The 18546-nt window shown below is 39.3% G+C and overlaps 1 protein-coding gene across 1 annotated transcript in view; it reads left to right on the plus strand.

Annotated features, from left to right (window-relative positions):
* The first annotated feature begins 17746 nt into the window (after positions 1 to 17746).
* The window catches only part of LOC105540059 (two pore calcium channel protein 2-like), a 122296-nt gene continuing 121496 nt past the window's right edge, over positions 17747 to 18546 (plus strand). The window contains 1 exon segment of the mRNA XM_011980553.1: positions 17747 to 18021. Within this exon segment, the coding sequence (XP_011835943.1) occupies positions 17747 to 18021 (275 nt within the window).

Consider the following 18546-nt stretch of genomic DNA (forward strand, 5'->3'; position numbering starts at 1 on the left):
CTCTTCCTCTCCCGCGGCTTCCGGGGGGCGCTGCTCTTCCTCTCCCGCGGCTTCCGGGGGGCGCTGCTCTTCCTCTCCCGCGGCTTCAGGGGGGCGCTGCTCTTCCTCTCTACCCCCTAACCCTGCAAAAGCAAGAGGGGCGCTCCCATTCCTCGCTGCAAGGCTGAGGGGAGAATTAGTCTTCCACCTCTTCCACCTCTTGTCTTGCAGAGCAGATGGAGTGTCTGAGTTCCTGACCGGGCGTACACCTTGGTGGGCCAATTAGGGAACTGATCTTCTATCTCCTGCACAGCAAAAGCAGGTGGTGCCAGGGTAGCATTAGTGGAGTCCAGTAGTGGCCATCTATACCCAGCAACAACAAAGCCTAGCAAGAATATGCAAGGTAAGTCTAGTCACACCCTGCTTCATACCAACACCCCATCAGCAGGACCCAATGGGAAGCTGAGACTTCACCCCTACTTGGTATTAACAAGGAAAAAGGATGTGGTAGGAGATAGGGTCAGTTGGCACCCTATCTCCTACCACATTCACCTACTTAATTCACCCCTCTCCTTCCCTGGTGTCATTAGCGCCCAGAAGAGAACTGAGCTTCCATCCCAAACCGGGTGACAACAAAGTGATGTGGGTCAGCTTTCAACTTCCCCCCTCCTGATGGCAGCTCAGCCCAGTGGGGAGGGCATGATCTCATATTCCCATTTGAAGGCAACTGAGGCCGTGAGATTCAATGCCCTACATCAGCTGAGTAGGTGTTGGCAGGGCCAAAGAGGGGAGCTGAATTTCTACTCCATACCTTTTCAACAACTGTAAGTCAGCTCAACAGGAAGCTGAATATACATGGCCAGTGGACATCTCAATATACCTCAACAAGGGACTCCATGCTAAAAATATTCAATCAATCTTGAGCCACATAATAAAATATCCAAAATGTCTAGGACATGATAAAAAATTGCTCATCATACCAAGGAACCATCAGAACACATACAAAGAATTTACTAAGAACCATCACAGCAACAAGGAACATCACAACATGAATGATAAAGAAATCAACAGATACCAACACCAAGATTAATCAGACATTGGAATTATCTGATGAGGATTTTAAAGCGACTATCATAACCACGCTTCAATAAGCAATTATAATTTCTCTTGAAATAAATGGAACAAAAACAGAAAAAAGAAGCACAAGTTATAGAAAAGAATAAAATGGAAATCATAGAACTGAAAAATATAACCAAAATTTTTTAAATCTCCCTAGATGAACTCAAGAATGCAGTATAGATGACAAAATAGAATCAGTGAACTTGATGACAGATTGCTATGGTCTAAATGTTTGTATGTCCTCAAAAATTTATATGTTGAATCCTAATCATCAAGGTGATTATATTAGAAAGTAGGGGCTCTGGGAGATGATTACGTCATGAGCAGTTCACCCTCATGAGTAAGATTTATGCCCTTACAAAAGAGGTCCCAGAGAGCTGCCTTGCTCCTTCCACTATGTTAGGACATAGCAGGAAGGCACCATCTATGAACCAGAAAGCAAGACCCTCACCAGACACCAAATCTTCTGGCACCTTGATCTTGGACTTCCCAGTCTCCAGAATACGAAAAATAAACTTCTGTTATTTAAAGGCAACCTGATCTAAGATATTTTATTTTGGACTGGAACACAAATCAATAGAATTTATTCAATCTGAACAACAAAGAAAATATAGACTGAAAAATAAGACAAATATTTCTCAGGAACATTTGGGACAATAGCAACAGAGCCAACATGCACATCTTCAGTTTCGAAAAGCAAAAAAAAGACAGAGACTGGACCAAAAAAGTAGTATAAGATATAATAGCTAAAAACTTCCCCTACTTGGTAAAAGACATAATAAACCTACAGGTTCGGTAAGCTGAGCAAATAATTAGCTAAACCCAAAGAAGCCCATGTCAAAAAACATAATAATTAAATTTCTGAAAACTAAGGCCAAGGAAAAAACCTTGAAGGCAGCTAGAGAGAAAACCATTGGAATGATAGCAGATTTCTCATTGGAAACTACAGAGGCCAGAAACAAGTGGCTCAACATTTTTCAAGTACAAAGACAAAATAATTGTCAATGGCAAATCTTATATTCAGTGAAGATATCCTCCAAGAATGAAGAAGAGGAATAATAAACATCTTATCAGACCAAAAAAATGTAAGAGAATGTTTGCTAGCAAGCTGACTTAAACAATGGCTAAAGGTAGTTCTCTAAACAGACAGGAAATGATAGGAGAAGAAGGTTAGAACTTTCAGAAAAGAAATAACTTCAGAATGAGTAAAAATATAGTAGACTAGATTACTTATTACGGGTTTTTAATAGACTTTTTTAGAGCAGTTTTAGGCTCACTGCAAAATTGATTAAAAGGTACAGAGATTTCCCATATAGTTCCTGCCCCCACATGTGCATAGCCTCCCTCACTATCAAAATCCCCCACCAGAGTGGTACATTTGTTATGGGTGATGAACATACATTACCCATCATTATCACCCAAATTCATAGTTTACATTAGGGTTCATTCTTGGAATTGTACATTCTGTGGGTCTGGATAAATTTATAATGACATGTATCTACTATTGTAGTATCATACAGAGTAGCTTCACTGCCCTAAAAATCCTCTGTGCCATGCCTCCCCCAACCCCTGACAGCCACTGATCTTTCTACTGTCTCCATAGTTCTGCCTTTTCCAGGATGTCATACAGTTGAAATAATGCAGTATTTCAACTAGACTTTTGGGTTGTCTTCTTTCACTTAAGTCCTTACCTTTAAGTCTCCATGTTTTTTTCATGGCTTTATACCTCATTTCTTTTTAGCACTAAATAATATTCCATTGCCTGGAGGCACCACTGTTTATTTATCCATTCAACTACTGATGGACATCTTGGATACTTCTAAGTTTTGGAAATTATGACTAGAATTGCTATAAATATTCATGTGCAGGTTTCTGTGTGCACATAAGTTTTCCATTCCTTTGGGTAAACACCAAGGAAAATGATTACCGGACCATATGGTAAGAAATCACCAAACTGTCTTCCAAAGCAGCTATACCATTTTGCATTCTTACCAGCAATGAATAAGACTTCTTGTTGTCAGCATTTAGTGTTGTCAGTGTTCTGGATTATTCCAAAAGACATGTAGTGGTATCTCATTGTTGTTTTAATGTGTGTTGCCCTACTGACATATGATGTTGAGCATTTTTAATATGCTCATTTGCCTGCTATATATATTCTTTGGTAAGGTGTCTGTTAAGGTCTTTGGCCCATTTTTTGATGATGTTGTTTGTTTTCTTATTGTTGAGTTTGAAATGTTCTTTGTATATTTTGAATAACAGTCTTACATTAGACGTGTCTACGTGTGTGTTGCAAATATTTTCTCCCAATCCACAGCTTGTCTTTTCATCCTTTTGACACTGTTTTTCACAGAGCAGAAAGTTTTCCTTTTAATAAAATTCAATTTACCAATTCTTTCTTTCATAGATCATGCCTTTGGTGTTATATCTAAAAAGTCATCACCAAATGCAAAGTCCTAAGGACTTTCTTCTAGATCTCCTAGGAATTTTATGGTTTGATATTTTACATTTAGGCCTGTGATCCATTTTGAGTTACTTTTTGTGAAGGGTGTAAGGTCAATGTCTAGATTTATGTGGGGGGGTGCTGGGATTTGTATGTTGATGTCCACTTATCACAGCATCACTGGTAGAAAAAGCTATCTTTTCTCCATTTTATTGTTTTGCTCCTTTGTCAATGGTCACTTGACTCTATTTATGTGAATCCATTTCTGGACTTTCTATTCTGTTTCATTGATCCATTTGTCTGTTCTTTCACCACCACTATACTATTTTAATTACCATAGAGTTGTAGTAAGTCATGAAGCCAGTAGTGGCTGTCCTCCAACTTTGTTCTTCCTCTTCAATTTTGTATTGGCTATTGTGAGTCTTTTGCCTCTCCTTATAGACTTTAGAATCAGTTGTTGATATCCACAAAATAACTTTCCAAGATTTTGATTGAAATGATGTTTAATTTTGACAACATTAAGTTTCCTCTCCGTGAACATAGAATATCCCACCACTTATTTAGTGATTTTCTTTCATTCATGACTTTTTGAAATAATATTCAATGTCTAATGCAAAAAATTATAAAACCATCAGATGTGGTACTCCACATAGGTTGAAGACATACTTCAAACAATTTGGCCAGGGGCAGTGAGTAATTCAAGCACTGTGGGAGGCTGAGGTGGGCAGATTGCTTGAGCCCAGGAGTTTGAGACCAGCCTGGGCAACGTTGCAAAATTCTGTTCCTATTAACAATGCAAAAAATTAGCTGGATGTGGTTGTGTGCATATGTAGTCCCAGCTACTTGGAAGGCTGAGGTAGGAGGATTGCTAGAGCCTAGGAGGGGAAGGTTGCAGTGAGCCAAGATCACACCACTGCACTCCAGCCTGGGTGACAGAGTGAGACCCTGTCTCAAATTTTTAAAAAAGGACTAAAAAAAATTTTAAAATTGAAAGGGTAAAGGAACCTAAATGAAAGTTAGGTTTCTATACTTCACTCAAAGTGGTAGGACAGTATTAGTAAACTACGGTAAGTTATGTATGCACTGTAATACCTCAAGCAACCACTAAGAAAATATAGAATGTATTCTAAAACACAATAAATAAATCAAGACAGTATCCTAAAATAATGTTCAAATAATCCACAGGAAGGTAAGAAAGCAAAAAAAAAAAAAAAGAGAGAAATAAAAGACAGAAGAAACAAATAATAAAGTGGCAGATTTAAACATTGACATATCAATAATTACCCTAAATGTAAATGGTTTAAATACCACAATTAAAAGACAAAGATTGGTAGAATGAATTTTTTATTAAGTCTAAAAATATGTTATCTGCAAGAAATCTGTTTCAGATATAATGACATAGGCAAGTTGAAAGCTAAAAGATTTAAAAAGCCACGTAAATGCTAATCAAAAAGAAAAAGTAGAAGTGGGTATATTTATATCAGCTAGAGTAGATGTCAGAAAAAAGAACATCACTAAAGATAGCAAAATACATTATAATTATAAAAGGATCAATCCACAAAGAAGACATAACGATCCCAAACGTGTACACACCAAACAACAAAGCCTCAAATATGTAAAACAAAAACTGATAAATCGCAAGATGTAGCAGTCTAGGGCCAATCAGAAGAAAGAAATCATGCAATAGGTTAAACAGACAAAGTTTAATACAAAGTATTACTATCATAAAATAATCACTATAAGAAACAGGGAAACTCCATATGGTACCCTCAGGCTGAGAGAGAGAGCACCTAAAAAGATGAAAATGTTTTTCAGATCTCACTAGAGAGGGTATGGTTCAGCCCATCAAACAGCAAAGAAGTTAGCTGATTTGGCCAGACTGGAGTTGGTCTAGAGTCTCTGGGATAAAAATAAACCATCCTTACAAACGCAGGTGTAAACCACCTTACAAATGATGGTGCAGGTTTGAAAAACTTTCATCTAAATATACCTAAAGAATACAAGAGAAGACTTGGACGAATAGAAATATGTGCCATGTTTTTTTAACAGAAGACAATACCATAACGAAATCAATTCTCCTTATGTTAATTCATACATTAAACATAATCCAAATAACAATGCCAACAAGTGATTTTAAAATTCATATATAAAAAGAAACAAACAAAAATAGTGAAGAAAACTCTAAACCCAAGAAAGTATGATCTTTTCAGACAATAAAATGGGTGAAAAGATTGCCAAGCTGAATAAAGAGCCAAGATCCATCAGTATGCTGTCTTTAAGAGACCTATCTCATGTGCAAAGACACACATAGGCTCAAAATAAAGAGATAAAGAAAAATTTACCAAGCAAATGGAAAAAAAAATCGGGGTTGCAATCCTAGTTTCTGAAAAAAATAGACTTTCAACGAATAAAGATTATAAAAGACAAAGAAGGGCATTACATAATGGTAAAGTGTTCAATTCAACAAGAAGAGTCAACTGTCCTAAATATACATGCACCCAATACAGGAGCACCCAGATTCATAAAGCAAGTTCTTAGAGACCTACAAAGAGACTTAGACTCTCACACAATAATACTGGGAGACATTACCACCCCACTGACAATATTAGACAAATCATCAAGAAAGAAAATTAACAAAGATATTTAGGACCTGAATTCAGGTTTGGATCAATTAAACTCATTCATGAATTTCAGTCAGCCATGAATTGGACAGACAGCTCCTCTGACCTTGGCTGGACTCTCACATATTTGAGGGTTGCCTAGAAGTTCTGTAGATATCTGATAGATCTCCACCCAAAAACAACAAAATATACATTCTTCTCATCACTACATGGCACTTACTCTAAAATTGATCACACAATTGGAAGTAAAATACTCCTCAGCAAATGCAAAGGAACTGAAATCATAACAGTCTCTCAGACTACAGAGCAATCAAATTAGAACTCAAGATTAAGAAATTCACTTAAAACCACACAACTACAGGAAACTGAACAACCTGCTCCTGAATGAGTCTTGGGTAAATAATGAAATTAAGGCAGAAATCAGGAAGTTCTTTGAAACTAATGAGAACAAAGAGACGATGTGCCAGAATATCGGTGATGCAGCTAAAGCAGTGTTACAAGGGAACTTTATAGCACTACATGCCTACATCAAAAAGATAGAAAGATCTCAAGTTAACAACCTAACATCTCAACTAAAAGAACAAGAGAACCAAGAGCAATAAACTCCCAAAGCTAGCAGAAGACAAGAAATAACCAAGATCAGAGCTGAACTGAAGGAGATAGAGATGTGAAAAACACTTCAAAAAATCAATGAACCCAGGAGTTGGTTTTTTGAACAAATTAATTCAATAGACCATTAGCTGGACTAATAAGGAAGAAAAGTTAGAAGAATCAAATAAACTCAATCAGAAATGATAAAGGGGATATCACTACTGACCCCATAAAAATACAACCATCACAGAATGGCCATACTGCCCCAAATAATGTACAGATTCAATGCTATTCACATTAAACTCCCATTGACATTCTTCACAGAATTAGAAAAAACTATTTTAAAATTCATATGAAACCAAAAAGGAGCCCAGATAGCCAAGACAATCCCAAGCACAAAGAACAAAGATGGAGGCATCACACTATCTGACTTCAAACTATACTACAAGGCTATAGTAACTAAAACAGCATGATACTCATACAAGAACAGATACATAGACCAATGGAACAGAATAAAGAACTCAAAAATAAGAATGCATACCTACAAGCATCTGATCATTCACAAACCTGACAAAAACAAGCAATGGGGAAAGGACTCCCTATTTAATACATTGTGCTGGGAGAGCTGGCGAGTTATAGGCAGAAAATTAAAACTAGACCCCTTCCTTATGCCATATACAAAAATTAACTCAAAATGGATTAAAGACTTAAATGTAAAACCCACAATTATAAAAACCCTAGAAGAAAACCTAGGGAATACCACTCAGGACATAGGCATGGGCAAAGATTTTATAATGAAGACACCAAAAGTGACTGCAACAAAAGCTAAAATTCACAAATGGGATCTAATTAAACCAAAGAGCTCCCGGACAGCAAAAGAAACTATCATCAGAGTGAACAACCTACAGAATGGGAGAAAATTCTTGCAATCTATCTATCTGACAAAAGTCTAATATCCAGAGTCTACGAGGAACTTAAACAAATTTACAAGGAAAAAAAAACAAATAACCCCATTAAAAGGTAGGCAAAGGACATGAACAGACACTTCTCAAAAGAAGACATACATGTGGCTAACATGAAAAAAGGCTCAACATCACTGATCGTTAGAGAAATGCACATAAAAACCACAATGAGATACCATCTCACATCAATCAGAATGGAGATTATTAAAAAATCAAAAAACAACAGATGCTGGCAAGGTTGCAGAGAACAAGGAACACTTTTACACTGTTGGTAAAAGTGTAAAGTTCAACCATTGTGGAAGACAGTGTGGCGACTCCTCAAAGACCTAGATGCAGAAATATCAATTGACCCCGCAATCCCAATACTGGGTATATATCCAAAGGAATATAAAGATACATGCATGCATATGTTCACTGCAGCACTGTTTACATTAGCAAAGACATGGAGTCGACCTAAAGACCCATCAATGATAGACTGGATAAAGAAAATGTGGTACATATACACCATGGAAGACTATGCAGCCATAAAAAGGAATGACATCACGTCCTTTGCAGGGACATGGACAAGTTGGAAGCCATTATCCTCAGCAAACTAATGCAGGAACAGAAAACCAAAACACCACATGTTCTCACTTATAAGTGGGAGCTGAATGATGAGAACATATGGCCACATGGTGAGGAACAACACACACTGGAGCCTGTCTTGGGGGGTTAGGGGAGGGAGAGCATCAGATAGAATAGCTAATAGATGCTGGGCTGAATACCTAGACGATGAGATGATCTGTACAGCAAACCACCATGGCCCACGCTTACCTATGTAACAAATGTGCACATCCTGCACATGTATCCCTGAACTTAAAAAAAGCTGAAGAAAAAATAAAAGGGGCAAATTTCCCTTAAAAAAATTTTTTTTAAAAAGATGTGTGATAAGGCCTTAAGTAACTCAAATTGTGCAAAACAGGCAGATAGACCGATAGAATAAAATGGAATACTGAGAAACAGAAGTAAGTATCTATGGAAATTTAATATATGTAAGACAAACCTGGTATATCAAATCATGGGAAAAACAAACATTATTGAAACATCCAGCTGGGTGGCCAACTGGAAAGGAAAATTAAGTCAGATCCCCATTTCACTCCATGTACCAGAATAAATTCCAAATAGATCAACAATTGACATGAAGAAAAATAAAACCACAAAATATTAAAATAAAACCTGAAGAATTATTTCATGATTTTAATCCAAGAAATCTTTCTAAATATGACATAATATTTAGAAGCCATAAAGAAAAGACTGATAAATGTGACTAATAACAAAAATTTATGCATGACAAAAAGACCATAAGGATATCAAAAGACAAATGACAAACTGAGACAAAGTATTTGTTACTGATGTCATTGCAAAGGGGCCAATCCTCCTAATTACTGAGCTCCTATCGTTCATTAAAAATAGACTGGATAAAGAAAATGTGGCACATATACACCATGGAATACTATGCAGCCATAAAAAAGGATGAGTTCATGTCCTTTGCAGGGACATGGATGAAGCTGGAAACCATCATTCTCAGCAAACTATCACAAGAACAGAAAACCAAACACCACATGTTCTCACTCATAAGTGGGAGTTGAATAATGAGAATACATGGACACAGGGAAGGGAACATCATACACTGGGGCCTGTCAGGGGTGGTGGGGCTAGGGGAGGGATAACATTAGGAGAAATACCTAATGTAGGTGATGGGTTGATGGGTGCAGCAAACCACCACGGCACATGTATACCTATGTAACAACACTGCACATTCTGCACATGTATCCCTGAACTTAAAGAACAATTTAAAAAAATAAAAATAAAACAAACAAACAACAACAAAAAACCAGACCAAGTGGACAATCGATTTGAACAGATGGTCCACACCACACAATAGGAAATACAAATGGCATTTAAACATATCTTTAAAATCCCTGCTCCCAGATGTATTAAAAGAAGCACAAATTAAAATTACACTCATACCAATTTTTGCCTCATACCAATTTTTGCCTGTCAAATGAACAAAGTCCAGACAGTGTGATAACACATTATCAAGGTTGGCAAGGTTGTGGGGAACAGACGCCCTCATATGCTAGCCCAGGGGAGGGCTGAACAGGGGAAGGAGGGAGGGTGGGACGAAGGGAGGCAAGGTATAAATTGGCACAATCTCTACTTACGGCAATTAGATGATATCAATTAAATTACAAATGAACCTACCTTTTGGGGTTTGGTTGTTTATTTGTTTTTGAGATGGTGTCTCACTCTGTTGCTCAGGCTATTCTCTAACTCCTAGGCTTAAGGAATACTCCTGCCTCAGCCCTCTGACTAACTAGAACTTCAAGTGCACACCACCATCCTGGCTCTGACCCTACTTTTTGATTCAGCAATTCTACTTCCAGAAATGTGGTTCTTTGAATGTCTTCACACATGTTAGGAGTATGCATAAGTATGGAACAATGTAAGCTATGGAGCATTACAGACATATATTTATGCGTGTGTGTGTATAAATATATATATATGCACACACACACACTCAGATGTGTTAAACTATAAATTCTTTAATCAAAAAGAAAAAATATGAATCAAGAGAAACCTCAAACTACAAAAATTAGATAGCACAGCCTACGAAAATGCCATGAAGTACATTATAGGTAAGATTCTGAAACACAGGTTATTAGCTATTTCTTTACATTTCCATTTCAGTAACTTTACTATAAAATCATTGTTATTCATCTATTTTAGAATCCCAAACTCACATCTATTCTCACATGGTACGGTTTCCTGCTCGTAATTATAAACATCTCCTAAGTGTCAAATCCTAGTAATGATTCTGTGCAATCCATGCAGAAAAATAAGACACGACACATCAGTAGATGAGGGCCACTAATGCACAGATAATATATACATCAGCCAAAAGAGCTGAAGAAATGATCAAAACCTATAAAATAAACAGGCCTTGGCCTGGCACAGTGGCTCACACCTGTAATCCCAACACTTTAGGAGGCCAATGCAGGCAGATCAACTGAGGTCAGGAGTTTGAGACTAGCCTGTCCCAACGTGACAAAATCCCGTCTCTATTAAAAACAGAAAAAATGAGCCAAGCGTGGTGGCGGGGTCCTGTAATCCCAGCTACTCGGGAGGCTGAGACAGGAGAATCGCTTGAACCCGGGAGGTGGAGGTTGCAGTGAGCTGAGATCGTGCCATTGCACTCCAGCCTGGGTGACAGAGCGAGATCCCACCTCAGAAAAAAAAACAAAACAAAACAGGACTTAAGAAAGTGGGCTATTACTAAACAGCTCTCAACTATTAATACCCAACTTCCTTATATCAAATAAATTTCTCAACAGAGACGTGTTAGACATTTTAATTACAGGTTTATTCTCATTCCCACTGCCAAAATGCCCTACAAAGGATGAGAATAATGTTATGTAGGCAGAAATAGTGATTAACAATACACACATTGCTTGCATATGTGTGTATTTTTATTTTAATTTCTTTAAGGACACACTAGAAACTAACAGTTTTCACCTTTTGGGTATGTGGGATGGAGGTGGGAAAATTCAGTAGATGGGAAACAGTACTCTATCTTTTTATGCTGACTTTTGAACCAAGTTAAACTAACACCTATTCCAAATAAATGTTTAAATTTTATTTTAAATTGTATAGTTAAAAAGAACCACTAGATGGAGCACGTTCCTCATTTGAACTGCTGCCATAACAGATTCATAAAGAGATTAAAGCTGGATGAAAAACTATTCTGGAAACTCTCTAGCTGAAAGCTTGAACATTGGTTTATCATCATCACATCATATCTAAATTGCTAACACTGTTCGAACAAACAGCTGACAATCTGCCATGGAAAAATCAGGATTTTAGAAATACATCCTTTTGCTCCAACCCCCTAAGCGATATGGATAGTTGTGTATTTTCTGTCTTCAAATATAAACTACTACATTTAACAATCTCCGTAGTTTTCCTCAAATACTATCTGTATAACAATGGCATATAAAATCATAAACAATGATTTTTGGACATGTTCTCGCTATAATTTCTCTTTTCTGTCTTCTTGGGTCTCTAAGATACGGAGATAAGGCAAATATTAGTGTTCCTAGATCTCAGGCTGCAGGCAGACGCCCTGGGTTTATGGCATCAGTGCTGGGGGTGGGTGTCAGGCCTCACATGTGAGGGGCATCTGGGGACAGCTGTCGGAGACGTGATGAGGTCTAGAGAGGGCCTAGCTCTGCCCAGCAGCTCCACCATCATGTGACTTCCCCATTGGCATTCTGTGTAGGATTCAGGTTGTAAAACGGTCCCGTGATTAAGAACAAGACTGCAAACCTCTGAGCTAAAGCAGGCCACCAGAGCAAGAACTGAAGCAAAAGATACGAGAGGAGAGAGAGGAGAGAGGAAAGAGAGGAGAGAGGAGAGAGGAGAGAGTAGAGGGGAGAGAGAAAGAGAGAGAGAGACCTCTCTAGGAAGCCTGGCAAGGTGGCAAAACAAATGCTGACCACACCAAGTGTTGACAAGCATGCTGAGCAACCGGACCTCTCACTGGCTGGAGGCAGGAATGTAAAATGGAACTCTAGAAAAGTTTGACAGTTTGTTATGGAGTTAAATATAGACTTTCCATGTGCAATCTCACTCCCAATTACACATCCTAGGAGAAATTCTTTGTTTACAAAAATTATTTTTAAAACCTGTACAGGAATGTTTACAGCAGCTTTTTTACAATCACCAAAAACTGGAAACAACCCAAATGCCACTGGCAAATGGATAAACTGTGGCACGTCCATGCAATGGAATACTACTCGACAATTAAAAGGAATGAACCACTGACACACACAACTTGGATAGCTCACAATAACTTGGATAGGGCATTGTGTTGAGTGAAAAAAAAAGCCAATCTCAAAACAGTTACATATGATGTAATTCCAATTGTATAAATTCTCAAAGTGAAAAAATTATAGTAATGGAGAACATACCAGTGGCTGCCAGGGGTTACGGCTGTGGGGATTCTGACTCTGAAGGGAAAACACGGCGAGTTTCTTTGTGATATTGTGTGCCCTGATCATGGTGTTGGTCACACAATACTACATAGTGGATAAAGTATCATAGAACTAGGCAGGGCAGCATGGTGGCTCACACCTGTAATCCCAGCACTTTGAGAGGCTGAGGCACGCGAATCACTTGAGCCCAGGAGTTCCAGACCAGCCTAGCAACACAGCTAGACCCCTTCTCTACAAAAAAATTTTAAATGGCCCAGGTATGTCTGTAGTCCTAGCTACTTGGGAGGATGAGGTGGGAGGATCGCTTGATCCCAGGATGTTGAGGCTGCAGTGAGCCAAGATCATGCCACTGCACTCCAGCCTGGGTGACAGAGTGAGACCCTATCTCAAAAAGAAAAAAAAATTCATAGAACTACACACACACACACACACGTGCGCGTGTGCAAGAGGATATACAAATGACCAGCAAGCACATGAGAAAGTGCTCAACATCTTAAGGCATCATAGGAATGCAAATTATAGCTATAATGAAATAATAATACACACCTACTCAAACGGCTAAATTTTTTTAAATAATGACAACACAACATTTTGACAAAGACATGGAACAATTATAACTGTCATACTTCGTCATAAAAATGTAAAATGGTACAACCACTTTGGAAAAAGATCTCATAGATTTCATAAAATTAAACAGGTACCTATCCCATAACCTGACAATTACATTCCTAGGTATTTATCCAAGAGCAATAAAATTACATGCCCACATAAACTGTCATGGAAGAATGTTCTTAGCAGCTTTATTCATAATAGCTCCAAACTAGAAACAGCCTTGGTGTCCATCAATAGAATTGGTAAACTATGATCTATTCATAGGATGGAATGTTACTTAGCAATAAAAAGGAACATACTGCTGATACACAATAAATGACATCTATTAACCTAGGAAATATTATACTGAGCTCTTGTGGCTCACTTGCTCTGGAGGAAGCCAGTTGCCAAGATGTGAGGACACTCAAACAGCCTTATAAATAGTCCACCTGGAGATGAACTGAGATCTCCTTCCAATAGCCCTGTCAATGAGTGTATTAGTCCATTTTGCACTGCTACAGAGGAACACCTGAGACCGGGTAATTTATAAATAAAAGAGGTTTATTTGGCTCACGATTCTGCAGACTGTACAAGCATGGCACCAGCATTTGCTCGGTTTCTCATGAAGCCTCAGTGGGCTTCTACTGATGGTAGAAGTAGAAGGCAAAGGGGGAGCAGGTGTGTCTTATGCAAGAGAGGGGGTAAGAAAGAGAGAAGGAGGTGCCAGAGTCCTTTAAACAACCAGCTCTCAAGTGAACTAATAGGGTGAGAACTCACTCATCACCAGGAAGAGGTCAGCACCAAGCCATTCATGAGGAATCTGCCCCCATAACCCAAACACCTCCCACTAGGTCCCACCTCCAACATCAGCATCACATTTCAACATGAGGTTTGGAAGGGACAAACATCCAAGCTATATCAATGAGATATTGGAGAAGGGGCTCTTCCAGCCCCAGTCAAGCCAAGGCCAACATCCTAAATGCAATCTCATGGGAGACCCGGACCCAGCACGACCCAATGAAGACACTCGGAAATTCCTGGCCCACAGACGCTGTGTGAGACAATACATATGGGGGCTTAAGCTGCTAAATTTTGGAGTAATTTCTTACATATCAGTAGATAGCTAATATACACAGTAGTGTCATGCACACACACAAAATTGATGGACATGACAAGTATCTTATTTTTAAAGCACTGTAGTAACATACGATGCAACAAGAACAAAGGCATGAGTGGTAAATGTACAGCCCAGTGAATTATCGCCAAGTCACCTCAACTGTGTAATCCACACCCAAGCCAAGGAAAATCACATTCCAGAACCAGCATACAAGATCCCCCTCAATCACTACTTTCTCTCTCCTACACGGTGCTAGCTACTATCCTGCCTTATAACTTCATAAATTATTTTTTACTTCTTTTATTTATTTATTTTGAGACGGGGTCTCATTATGTTGCCCAGGCTCGTCTTGAACTCCAGGCCTCAAGCGATCCTCCTGCCTCCGCCTCCCAAGTAGTTGGGACTATAAGTATACTACCATGCCTAACGTATTTTTTGCTTCTTTTGAATATTAAAGAAACAGGCCAGGCACGGTGGCTCACGTTGTAATCCCAGCACTCTGAGAGGCTGAGGCAGGTGGATCACCTGAGGTCATGAGTTCAAGACCAGCCTGGACAACATGGTGAAATCCTGTCTTTACTAAAAATACAAAATTAGCCGGGTGTGGTGGCACATGCCTGTAGTCCCAGGTAGGGAGACTTGCTTGAACCCAGAAGGCAGAGGCTGAAGTGAGCCAAGATTGTGCCGTTGCACTCCAACCTGGATGAGACAGAGCAAGACTCCATCTAAAAAAAAAAAAAAAGAAAAGAAATGAAATGGGATTATCTACTATGTATTCTTTTGTGTCTGGCTTCTTTCCCTTAGTATGGCTAATTAGAGTCATCTTTAGCATCCGTTGTAGTTGTGGTTCATTCATTTTCATCATTATACAGGATTGAATTGAATTAATATACCATCAAAATATGTTGGGTGAACAAATTATGTGATTCTGATAATAAGTACTAAAACAGACAAAACTAACCAATAATGGGGGAAAAAACACACATAACAGTGGTTACCTCCAGGAGGGTGGGAGCAGGGGTTGACTGGCAAGGGTATAAGAGAACTTTTTGGGGTAATAATAATGTTCTATTTATTTTGATGGTGGTTGGGTTACATAGGTATATATATTTGGCAAAGCCCTGAGAATGTACACTGAAGATTTCTGCATTTCATTGTATGAAGTTTTGCAGCAAATGAAAAAGATCTGGCACATATTAAAGTCTTGCTAGTGGTATGCACACTGAGTTATTTAGGGGGAAAAATATTTATGTTAGTAATTTTGAAATGCACCCAAAAATGGGATATGGCGAATAGAGAGATCAATAGATGGGCACATATGTGATAAAGCAAGTATAGTAGCATGTTAATGGCAGAATCTAGGTAGTGGATAGAAACATCCTCAATGTCAAGGTCTTTCCATTTTTGGGCATTGTTTTAAATATAAAGTATTGGGGCCAGGCATGGTGGCTCACACTTGTAATCCCAGTACTTTGGGAGCCCAAGGCAGGTGGATTGTTTGAGCTGAGGAGTTCAAGACCAGCCTGGGCAACATGGCAAAGCCCCATCTCTACAAAAAATACAAAAATTAGCAGAGCACCTGTAGTCTCAGCTACTCAGGAGGTTGAGGTGGGAGGACCACTTGAGCCTGGAAAGTCGAGGCTGCAGTGAGCCATGATCATGCCACTGCACTCCAGCCTGAGGAACAGAGCAAGACCCTGTCTCAAAAAAAATTACATATATATATACACACACATATATACACATACAGACAAATATATGTGTATTTGTTTATATATAATATGTATATGTTTGCTTATATATAATATGTAATTTATATATATGTGTATATACAGCAGTGGAAAAAAGATGATCAGAACTGGAATTATGGTAGGGCCACTGTTTTCTCAAGTAAGAACTTTGTGCACCAAAGTTGGTTTCTAAATACTGTTCTCAAATAAAAGAAACTAGGGCTCCTCGGATAAATGGCTGATTCCAGGACAGGGGCAGGGAAAATATAAGATGAGGCTGAAACTCCCAATGGCCAAAGCTGGAACAATTTGAGCAACAAAAATGTGCTGTTGGATTGTAACCCAAAACACAAAATAAACATATGTTAGTCTATACTGATATAAGTAAATGATTTAATAAATAAATACATGGGGGGAAAGAGATCAATCTCCTATAAGAAATAATTCACGTAGCTACTCTCTCCTCCAGAACATGGAGCTTAACTAGCCCCACCTACTCACTCACCCACCTTGAATGTTGGACGGATTGAATGACTGGCTTCCAAAGAGGGAAAAAGTAATTGCACAGTGGAGAAACCTGACAAGCACTACAAACATCACCAGGGATAAGCCATGTTGATGGAATGTACGCACTAACACGATGTGACCAGAAAGGCACTTCCTCGGGATATTCTTCCCAACACCCGTTATCCCAATCTAGTCATAAGGAAAACACAGACAAACCCAAATTGAGAGACACTCAACAAACACCTGCCAGTACTCTTCAAAAGAGCCAGGTCATGGAAAGCATGAAAGGTGGAGGAACTGTCACAGACCAGGGGACACTGAGATGTGACAGCAAAACACAGTGTGGCATCCTGGACGGGACCCTGGAGCAGAAATCGACCACCCGTGGGAAAACTAAAGAAACACAAAGTCTAGAGTTTAACAGATGCTGCTTTGTTTTTTTGAGATGGAGTCTCCCTCTGTCACCCAGGCTGGAGTGCAGTGGTGTGATCTCCGCTCACTGCAACCTCTACCTCCCTGGTTCAAACGATTCTCTTGCCTCAGTCTCCTGATTAGCTGGGATGACAGGTGCCTGCCATGACGCCCGGATAATTTTTTTGTATTTTTAGTAGAGACAGGGTTTTGGCATGTTGGCCAAGGTGCTCTTGAACTCCTGACCTCAGGTGATCCGCCGGCCTCAGCCTCCCAAAGTGCTGAGATTACAGGCGTGAGCCACCCCGCCCAGCCTGTCAGTGCTGCTGTCTTCGTTTTGACAAATGTGCTATGGTTGTGTAAGATGTGAATAACAGGGGAAGGTATACGGCAAATCTCTGTACTATGCTTTGTAACTTTTCTACACATTGAAAATTATTGCAAAATAAAAAAGTTTATTTTAAAAAGAAGGAAAAACCAAGGCAACACAAACAACAAAATGACCTCTGTGCATTAAAAATGAAAACAAAAAACTGAAACATTTTTAAAAACAGTCTTTGTGCATGGTTTTCTCAAAATCTAAATCAAAAATCAGTTTTGATCTAGTGGAAAACACATCTTCAGATACCAAATTTGAATGCCATCATGACCAGGGACACCCTTGGTGTCTACCCTTTGACCATGCATGGAATGATTCCAGGTAGCACAGACATTCTGGAACGAAGCATCAACATGAACTTCAAATTCAAGCTGCGTTCACAGCATGCTCCCGCTTTAATAACCTGCCCCTTTTTTCTGGTCCCTTTTGCAAGTTTGCTTCCAGAAACACCTTCAATTCAGCCCATGATAATTCCCTACATCATTCTCTTCTTGCTGAAAATGGCAAGAGTCAAAAATGCCTTATGTCCAACACCAACGAGGTAAAACCACGGCCAAGCACTCACACAAATGACAGGTGGGCATGAAGAACAAATCCCCAAAGGCAGAGAGCAAGGAAACCATCTGCCTTCTAGTAAACACCACAGCTGCACCCGTAGCTCAACCTCCTACCACTGAAGCCTTCACCCCACCCCCAGGAGCCACCTGCATAGCCTGATGAATTGACGGTGAATGGAAACAGAAACTGTTGAATCATCTTGTGGTAACTGGCAAAGACTGCAAGCTCTGAACCAGCAAGGGAGACTGAGAAAATGCGAAGACAGGGCTTTCTAAGTACTGTGGTTTAATTTCAGTTGTGAAGTCACTCAGCCGGGGAAACGTACAGTTGCTAACTGGCAAAGTCTACAAAGGTAGCAGGGAAGACAGACTCAGGAGATAGAAAAAGGGAGGAAGAGGAAGCAAAGATGCCCTGCACCAGAGACAAAGCCTGATAGGCACTTCCAATCCACGCCTCTGCATCCTGTGCACTTCATGCAGTGCAGTGAGGAAAAGGGACGCCACCTCTC

The sequence above is a fragment of the Mandrillus leucophaeus genome, unplaced genomic scaffold, assembly GCF_000951045.1.
Source record: "Mandrillus leucophaeus isolate KB7577 unplaced genomic scaffold, Mleu.le_1.0 Scaffold214, whole genome shotgun sequence".
Taxonomy (NCBI): Eukaryota; Metazoa; Chordata; class Mammalia; order Primates; family Cercopithecidae; genus Mandrillus; species Mandrillus leucophaeus.